Source organism: Cynoglossus semilaevis, chromosome 17, assembly GCF_000523025.1.
Source record: "Cynoglossus semilaevis isolate Cse_v1.0 chromosome 17, Cse_v1.0, whole genome shotgun sequence".
NCBI classification, from domain to species: domain Eukaryota; kingdom Metazoa; phylum Chordata; class Actinopteri; order Pleuronectiformes; family Cynoglossidae; genus Cynoglossus; species Cynoglossus semilaevis.
The window spans coordinates 5,856,283-5,866,523 of record NC_024323.1 but is presented as its reverse complement, the minus strand read 5'-3'; the positions used below and the strand labels follow the sequence as shown (position 1 = coordinate 5,866,523).

Genomic DNA, 10,241 nt, shown 5'->3' with positions numbered 1-10,241 from the left:
GACAGCAGTCCTGCGCCCCTGGAGGTGGTCCCACGCTCAGCCCAGCCCCCCGAGGAGCTGTACTACAGCTCCGGGAGGCCTGCGCTGGGCTCTCGTGGCGCTCCCATGCAGACCTTCTACCAGGCCCCACCCCGGAGACCGAGTGGGGAAGGACATCCGGCCCAAGAGCCTGCCCACAGTGAAGGGGACGGACAAATGCAGCTGGTCACCAGCCTGTGACTGGAACCTGAAGGAGGAACTTAGGGACTACTGTCATGGCCAGAACCTCTCCCTCCTCCTGTTCCGCCTCGTTCTTGCATCTCTCCACTTTCTGCTTGTTTGGTTGCCTTTCTTTCTCTTGACATTTATTTAACAAACGGAGCGACCTTCGGGGTTGTCACGGCTGACTCTGCAGAAACAGCCTTTATCTTTAACCTCCCCCAGCCCCCATCCTTGTCTTATGGAGGGATGAGTGATGGGTGTTTTTCAACAGAGCATTTTTATGCTCTCACCAAGCCCAGTCCTTCCCTTGTTCCTTTGGTACCCCGAGGCCAAGTCCAGCACACTGAATGTACCCACTCATCCTTTACCTTCATATATTTCAAAACTTTAAAACTTTGTTAAAGGTTTTTATGTAATTGTTCTTCAGACTTGCCTCCAGAGACAAGAATATCATTTTATACTTTATATCTCATTTCCCTTTTCTTAACATCCATAGGTCTTTTTGGGTCTTTTTCAAATCATTATTTGATAGAAGTAGTCGCTGTGAAGACAAGGGAAAATAGTTCAGTATCATAACCTAAAAAAAAAAAGAAAGTCTCACAGAAAGCTCTTCATTGTTGCCAAAAATATCATTTATTGAGCCAGAACAGAAACTAGAACGTTCACAAAACAACCACACATATACACACACGGGAATTCATCTTCGAGTACTCATTAAGGAACATCAGAAGTGAAAATATAAATCCATCACTGTAAAATGGAGCAAGAGCTTTTGTCTTGAACTGGTAGTGAGAGCTGTTTCAGTGTTGCCTTCATCTTTCTTTGTGATGAATCAATGACAATGGACAGAAGTGGAGTAGATGCAGAGATGGAGACTGAGGTGGTGTGGAACCCGCACCCCTTAAGACTGACCAAACCTCTCAACTGTTCTCTCTGGTGATTTGCGTAAGGCATTTAAAAAGTTTATAGACTGCCTTGATATCGTTTTGATGAGAGTATTAAATTTGTTGACTTTAGATCTAACTCTTCTGGGTCCGGCGAGCGCAGACTTGTGCCCCTGACCCCTTCCTTTTTTCCCTGTGTACTTTGCTGTTAGAGCCTAGACAGTTAAAGTGGACTTGATTCCTGTGTATGGCTGTGACGACCGAGACTCCAAGGTGTCGCAAATGCACTTGTCAACCAATTTGTATAACCGTGTACATAGGATCCATTCATGAATCTACTTTATTCCTGCTATGTAAATAGAGACACCAGATGATCAAAAGCAACAAAAGGTAACAAATACTATGAAAGATTACTTCTTGTACTGCAACAAACAGCCAAAAGAGAAAAATAAAAATGTTTTGGAGTTTGTGACTTGAATGATGCACTCTATCTCCCTCCCCTGCCACCTGTCACTCCAATGGAGAGAGAAAGAAAGAGAAGGGGGGGGGGGGGATGCCAAATGTAGATTATTTTTTATGTCCACAAAAAATATTTAATATTTTGCACCACTTATGTAATATAATCCATTATGTGCTGGTAATGCTGTTGGAACTTTGAACTTTCCGTTATGGAGTTTTACTGAAAGGTCTATGTTTTTTGGTCAAGCAAGGCAGTTCTTGTGGTCGTGGTTGTAGTCAGTGGGGGACACCTTCATTGTGATGTCCCGAAGCACGTAATATTATTTTGAGGTCAAAAGATCATAACAGTCTGATCATTTTTACTTTACGATACGAGGGCAAGAAGGACAACTTGGTCCTTTTGGGACAAATGTGTCACTAATACCTAAATAATTTGCTATTACTATAACAACATGGGTTCAGCATGTAGGATGATGGCATTTATTTAAATTTTACTACCTTAAGATGAGGGTTAAATGTGAATGGCTGATATGTAGATGGAGAGAAAGAGGGACTGATTGACTTTTGTATGTGCACACACATTATAAAAACTATTTTTTGAGACCTGAATTGAATGCATATCAAACAATGGAGGAAACGAGTGGCCGTGAGCAATCAAATCGAAGTTGTTTTTGTTTTTTGTTTTTTGAAGTGTTCAGGTGCATTGAGGACAGGGGTGAATCAGACCACCCTGGGAGACAGAGGAGATCACTATATACCATGCAAATGACTGCTACGCTTGACTGATTGGAAGGAACACGTTTCCAATATGCCACATTATGCAAGCGATACATTTGAGAAATTACCTGTCAAGAGAGAGACAGTCATGAAGCACTTTTTATGCAGCTGGAATTTGTCTGACCTTTACACAGCTGAGAGTTTGCCTTCTGTTATTCTTTATTTATTGATATTTGTTATGGTTTATCGGTTTTTATGTACATTTTTGGGAAAATATATATTCACATTGATTTATTCTTTGATTTTTTTTTTTTTAACTCAGATCTCCCTCATATACCTGCAGCAAATAAGAGTGGTGTGCGTGTGCAGAACGTGAGCAGAAAATAGATGCAGTCACTGTGACATTTGGCACGGCCTGGCTGTCCCGTTTCCAGAGGAACCCAAAGGACAGCTTCTAGCTGCACTGTAGAAAAGTGACCGCAACTGAAAAAAAAGGTAATATTTCCAATTCTTCAAAGGAAGTCATTGTCAGTTCACTATAAAGATACCATGAAAATACACTAACAAATCTCTGAAAATTCACGTTAAAATAAAAAAATAAAAAACTTGTAGAATTACTGGCCTATGTGCTTAAACTTTTAATTCTTTATTTAAATTTTACAATGGCTAAACTAAAATATGCCATAATTTTCATCTCATTATTTGTTACATTATTTATAACACTTAAAACATGTTAATTGGTAATATCATTGTTTTAAAACAGATTAAAAACCAAAAAGAAATGGTATAATAATCATGTACAATTTCAGCACTAAATTTTATTTCAAACATGGGAATTACTGTATCTTTCAGTATGGAGATTTACCTTTTTTAAGGATTTTTTTTGCCAGCTGCTGGAATATTACCTTTTTACAGTGTGTGACTGAAACAGACAGACAGTTAAAGACAACAATGATGAATCATAAGGATTTAAGACCATTTTTTTCTTGTTATATATTTTTTATAACATTGTGCAGTATGAGCTGTAGTGTGTGACGAGGCTTAGAAAGAAGGTCCATGGGACAGTGAATGCAACAGGTGCATTTGTGGTTTGATGGTTTATGACCCGGCCTCACAGCTGACCCTTTGAGCTGTGTGTCAAAACCAATGAAAAGACAGTTTGCACACGTCCTCAGCTCAGCTGCAGAGACTGACATGAAGTGCAGATCTTGTGGCTCAGTTGCCGTACGCCACAGGGTGGCAGCACTGTCCGGTCGGCTGAGTACAAATGAATTTTAACAAGCGGGCCTGAAGATGAAGTGCTCCACTCCAGGGTGGAGGACCTAATGGGAAACACATGATGGCTATCATCTTTATCCTCATCATTCTCATCACCACCACCATCATCATCATTAGCTCCCCCCCTCTCCCTCCCTCCCTCCCTCTTTGGAAGAGACATAATGTGCTGATGCTGATCTCCAGTGCTCAGTTGGGACCTGCCCTTAGGGGGAAACACTAGATAGACAGACACTGTGTGCGAGGGGAGGAATGTGCGTCACCCTGGGCCCGCTTCTGTTTTTTTTCCAACACCTCCCAGCCCCTGCCTCCACACATCTCACCCACAGTTTAATATCAATCTCAATGGACTCCATTAGCACAGCACTTCTTTGAGAGCGTTAATTTGTTTTGTCAAAAGCTTTGTTTACTCCAGATTAATATCTCAATAAACAAAGCGGTGTTGTAGGGTGGTAAATGATAGTGATTATACAGTAGAAGGTCTCGGGCCCACGCTGTCGGATGGAGGCGCACGTCACAGGAGTTTGTACCTCGTTCAAAGCCCTCTAATTACAATAATAACACTGCGGGTACTAATTTACTGAAGCGAACGCGCCCTCATGTTCGCTTTCACGCATATCTCTGACTGTACGAGGATTTCCATTTCAGGCTGGTGTCGGGACTGACACGCATGTGTGGTGCAGTGTTCAGGTGGAAAGTTGCTGAAAAGGTTAGCTCGCCAACCTTTGACACGGGCCTGTCTCACCCCTGCAGCTCGGTGTCATTGGAGAGTGAGCCGTGGCATTGTTCAGTCTATCATTAGACAGCAGAACTCCCTGCAGGCCCACAGCCCCCTTCGTTCACAGCTGACCCTTCGGCACACTGCCTTTTTTATTATTATTATTATTCCCGGCCATATTTGCGGCCTGTATCACGGTGCTGTGGTGGAAACAGGACCAAAGGGTCATTATTTTTGCAGAAACAAGTCCGAGAGGGGAAAGAGCAAGGGATGAAGTCAGCAAAGTGTCACAGATGTCACATATTTATAAGCAAAGTTGGTGGAAGACAGGGAGGGAGGAGGGTTGGGTTGGAGACGTTTACAGTGAGGCTGTTAATCTGCTGTTATGGTGTGGATTTCTATAAATAAAACCAATCGGCCTGTAAAGGTAGAGACAATGTGTGGTTGTTGGTCCATCTCACTTTCTGAAAACGTGTGAATTAATATGTGAATATTAATAATCCACTGCCATTTTGTCTTGTTTTTTTGGTCAGTGTGAACAGACAGTAGGATCTTCCTGTGGAGATTTTTTTAAAAAGCCTAACAATAGAGTAGAGTAGAGTAGAACTATTTTATTATCCGTCTCTTGTTACATGTCCACATTATTACTATGCAGTGATTTTGAAGTACTTTACTCTATGATGATGTGGAATAAACTCAGTAGAAAGAGAGTCTGAATTTTTTAAATCCTCCTCCTCCATCACCACTATATATATATATATATATATATATATATATATATATATATATATATATATATATATATATATATATATATATATATATATATATATTGCCTTTCAGGCAAGCCAGCGTTTGGATGTACAGGATGGAACCATGGAACGTGTATGGGAAATGGATGGAGCTTTTTCATTGCTACAGTAATTGTGGCTGCAAAACCAAAGCCCCTGAAGTTAAATAGAAGTGCTGCAGCTTGGAATAAGTTACTGTTTATACAATAACATGTTGATAACTATATATTAAAAACACAGCTCAGACCTTACCAATATTATTTCAACCTGAGCACAAAAGTAACAAATCGTCTTTTCTGTGCGCAGCAGGAACAAGAATTGGTGTCACCTTAGTCGACGATCGTCTTCATAAAGACAAGAGACGAGACTTCCTTAAAGGACGACACAGAAGGTTGAATGAGCTAAATACCTATAAATCTCTCTGATAGTCTTAATTCATTCCTGCAGCTGAGACATGGAGGTCAGAACTCCCACTGGTGGCACTTCTGTGGAACAAATATTATTTCCTTACAGCATCTATTTAACAAACAGAACAATTCCACTGGAAGTAAAGATAGTGAAATAAATACCCAGGTTTAATTAGGAATTAGACACTGATATTAAGAACATCACTGTTATTGCACTTCTTTTATACAATAATTCCCCTGGAGACACAGAACGGCCAACAAGGTGATCCTCTGCTCTCCTCTCCTGATTAAAGAAGGCGCCATTAAGTCATTTATTTAATCCCGGCTGGTGAAATACTGTAAGTGGTTACCATTCTTGCCTTACAGCAAGTGGTTTCCTGTTCGAGTCCAGTTCTTTCTGTATAAACTGTGTGTGGATTTTGTACCACACTCCAAAAACATGCCACAATATATATATTTAGATTTTGTCTGTATTTTATACATTCTCCCCATACAACAACAATAATGAATGAATGGAGTGACACGAGTCACTTCCCAAACCAGCTACTTCTAGGGCTTCACATTTGTTTGTAGCCACAAAGCTTCATCCATTTTTTATAAACTGGGCCAACAGCAGGTCTCAACAATTCATTTGACAACAACAAAAAGACAGCCCAGGTCAGGGGTGTCCAGACTTTGTTGGATTATACAATTGACCAGACCAAAGTGATCTACCTACATTGATAATATTTAATATATATTTAGCCATAAGAGCTAAATAAACTTTACATATGCATTATATATTGATTATATAGCTGTAGCTGTATGGCACAATATGATTCAGTCATGGTATTGTTGCTAATTTAGTCGTAGAGATTTAATATAAAAAAAATTGTATTTTTTATTTTTATTTTAATTGCTCCTGATCAACTAGTACTGCCTTTGCAATCCTGATCTACTTATTGGGCACCTCTGGCCCAGGTGAAATAGAATTTCTATTCTTTTTCCCCCCGTTCTCAGGCATTGAGTTACTTAGACTGCAGACTTGATTTGTTCTTTTCTATTCTTTTTATATTTACCAAGTGTTGTCCTTAAAGCTGAGCTGATGATCATCCATTGGCAGGAAAACCCAGAGTCCCATCACCGTCTGTGTGTGTGTCTGCAGCAGGTGCAGATGGGATTTATTTGACAATAAATCAGCCTCAAGCTGGATTAATAGGCGTATTACAGCAGAACATGGTCAGTATTGAACATCCCCAGAACACTCATTTTTGTGGGATTACACTGTTGGAGCCGCGTTGGTTTTACATAGTGGGCTGTAGATGCTTCTAGCTGCGGTGGGTGACTCTGTGACACGAGGAGTTTTTACTCACAGCACCATTTACACAGCTGTCTGTGGGTTTTCTATTAGATAGAAATTGAACCATGTACCGCTGAGACTTTTGTGAACTGTACTTAATAATACAGATAATTCTTGATTATGTTTTCCTTGAGCAATGATGTTCATTTCTTTAATTTGATTTTTTTTTTTCTCCTGGTCATTGCTTTTGCAGCCATCTGGGCCATAGGGATTGGTTTTGTTTAAGTCAGTGGTTCTCAAACTGTGGTACGCGTACCACCAGTGGTACGCCAACGCTCTCTAGTGGTACATGGGGAAAATTCACATTTTCACATTTACATTTTGGTACCTTCCAATGGACTCACCACCCACAGGAAGGTTTAGGGGGTTGGTACGGTGCAATGTGATTTGGGTGGCGACTGCTGCCCCCGCGACCTGGTAACGGAATAGCGGATGAAAATGGATGGATGGATGGACATTTACATTTTCAACTAAATAAATCTGAAACATACCATGCACAATTAAACATAAACATCTTTCTAAACATTTCTAAACATCTCTCCTGTGTGGTGGAAGCTAATAGTGAAGGCCTCTGCTGCTATATTCTAATGTTGGTCATCATGGTGGTACTCAGAGAGCTCAATGTTTTCTCAGGTGGTACAGAGTATAAAAAGTTGGAGAACCAGTGGTTGAATTGTTTGCGTCATGGCAGGTCATTACGACCCTGTAAAAAAAAAAAGCTGAAAATTTACATCATTTAAGCTTCACCATTTGTCCCAGGAACACTGGGAGAGTTCATTGTGGTGTGTGAATGTGTAACTGTATGGCCGGCTGCTGATGCGGTGCAATATTACAGTATGGCTTGTGCATATGTGCTAAAAAGTGTGAAGGTGGACAGAAATTATTGATCTTTTGCACCACCATAAACTTTAATATGCCTTGCACTTGAAAATGGAAATGAAAAGACGTATTTAAGGGCTATTGCAGCGGTTATGTTTTATTCATAGGCCGGCCTGCAGATTACGGCCGCATTGTGTTGCTCACCTCCACGCCCTGGGATGCAGGGTAGTGACGCCGAGCGACCCAGACCAGTCCTGAGTCAGCGGGCCTTTTGAACTACACACTGTATGTGTATGCAGATTTGACCCGGTGGTTAGTTTGATGATGCTGTCAAACTCTGGCTGGAGCCCAAAGCATAAGAATGATGAAAGAGATGCACAGAAAAAAACAAGCAGCGAGAAGATGAAATGCAGAGTAGAAACCCACACTGGTCCACTTTTGAAGGCAAGGGAGGAAGTTGAGATGAATTTGATTCTGCAATAAAAAAAAAAATCTCTTATTTTTTTCCTCTGGCCGCCTTAACAGTGGTGAGGTTTAGGAGAATTAAAGGACTACAGGTGTCTAAGGCTCTCTAGAATAACCAGGATTTTAACCAGGTAATCAAACACTTTATACTCTAACATGATGCTAAAACAGTTGTTCTCAGATTCAGGTATGTGTACCACAGCAGGTACTTGGAATCCATATGATGAGTCACTTGGTTATTGAGGACAGCTTTGTTATTTGTACCTGTATATGTATGTGTGTTTTATTTTATTTATGTTTTTATTATTATTTGAATTAACAAAACACAGAACATGGCAGCTTTACCTTGTTAAATGCATTTCTGTCATCTGTTATTTGGCACTCTCCCATGTTTCTTGAATGTGGACTTCCAATCTTTTCTTATTTTTGTCTTTTTTTTTATGACCCATGATTCCATATTGGTGGGGGTGAGATTGAGGTCACTGTCTGAATGAAGAATTCTTCACACAGTCTGATAAAATGGCTCCTCACACACAGTGTTTCTGCAGGGACTGACTGATCCAGTGCTGATCCAGTTCACCTGAGTCAGTTCACCTGGGTCAGTACAGTAGTGGCAGTGCTCCATTGAACGTCTCATATGTGTGTAGCGTGTGTATGCTGATGTACATGCAGACCTTTGGACATACGTACGTCCTCGGCTGGATTCAGCTTCACAAAGCATCAGTCGAGGTTAATTAATCAAACAGCGCGGTGTGATCCCTGATGTAATCTTTTAATAACTGTAATGTGAGTGCGGCTTAGTGACTTCTGAACGGAACACTGTTCGCTTGCAGCTGTGTGTGGAGCAGCGCACAACAGCCAGCGACCGTCAGTAGACTCCAGAGGAAGCAGAAAGATTGTGTTCGGCTCAAGATCATTTAGGGATAACACACCTAAGTGTCTGTGTTACTGCGGCTCGGAGCCTTCCTTAAGCCTCCTTATCCTTGATGTGAACTAATCAGTGTTCAACTCCCACCGAGTTTTGTTTCCTTGACTGCACATAATCCCGTTTACAATGGTGTTTGATTGGTAACTAATTAGCTGATATCTAATTATTATGTGCACCAGAGCCTGTAGTATTCATCCATAATTGCAGGCTTGCTGGAAGGATGCCTCTTGCTTTTTATGTTACTCTGTATGCCGCACACGTAGTGTATGATGACATGTGATGAGCCCACCCGCTGATACCCATCCACCCATCTGCTGACCCTCCTTCCTCACTCGTGTCCCTTCAGTCAACTCCCTGAGAGGAGACGCTCTGAGCCTTGACCATTCAATCACCCCGTTCCTGCCGACGTCGTTACACTCTCACATGGTGACACATACACAGCAAACGTGAGCGGAAAACACACTAACCCCCGATGCACTTCCTGGTACTCAGTCCATCTGAGAGGTAGAAGTGGGAGGCCTTTTCAAGGTCACTGCACATTTAGGCACGCCAAAAATAGAATCAGACGCCGACAAACCAAGGCTCAAAGCAAAGCCCTCGCCACGTCCCTGGAGATGCAGAAAAGAGATGCATTAAAATCCAGCCTGTGCCCCTGCGTGTTTGTGTTCTACTTTAATTAATGCCATACATCAAGTCACACTGGCAACAAATCGTTTAAGTGCCTTAACATATGGTGCATAACATTCGAAGAACCAAGTGATGCGTAATTACCTACACAGTTCCTTTAGCGGTTGATGAATGTATCACGGTGTTAGAAAGTAAAAGATGGACAGAAACACACCGTTGTGGTTGGTACATTTTCAAAAATTGTCTGTCGTTTGTTAAATTATTTGACCCACTTTGTGAGGCAAAAGTAGGAGTACTGATTTGGTTTTAAGCTCACAATTTTCAAATACAACAATTAGTTTTGAATCGAAGTTAATTTGAATAAATAGCTGCCAAACAAATGGTTCTTTATGCAAAGTATCATAGAACTTGACACAAATCCCTGGTATTCTAGTCCAAGACATTCACTAGGTGGCAGAATTTTCCACTTTTGAATTCCAATGTGATTCTAAATCCATGGTATTGACTTATTTTGAATCATCAATGAACTTTGTCAGGTGACAATAATTTCCTTAAGTAATTGTGAGCCTTAGTGTCTGTGTCCATAATCGTAGCCTCAAGCAGGGATTTTG

General features: G+C 41.0%; 1 protein-coding gene across 6 annotated transcripts in view; it reads left to right on the top strand.

Annotated features, from left to right (window-relative positions):
* LOC103392844 (adhesion G protein-coupled receptor L1-like) overlaps window positions 1–4,974 on the top strand; it is a 185,543-nt gene extending 180,569 nt beyond the window's left edge. For 4 of the 6 annotated variants that reach the window (XM_008329582.3, XM_017040470.2, XM_017040471.2 and 1 more), the window contains one exon: window positions 25–1,554. In XM_008329582.3, coding sequence (XP_008327804.1) covers window positions 25–219 — 195 coding nt within the window. In that variant the 3' untranslated portion in view covers window positions 220–1,554. Of the gene's footprint in view, window positions 1–24; window positions 1,555–2,583 lie in introns of those variants that run through there. The other 2 variants (XM_017040474.2, XM_025064165.1) reach the window with 2 other exon arrangements.
* The last annotated feature ends 5,267 nt before the right edge of the window (window positions 4,975–10,241 follow it).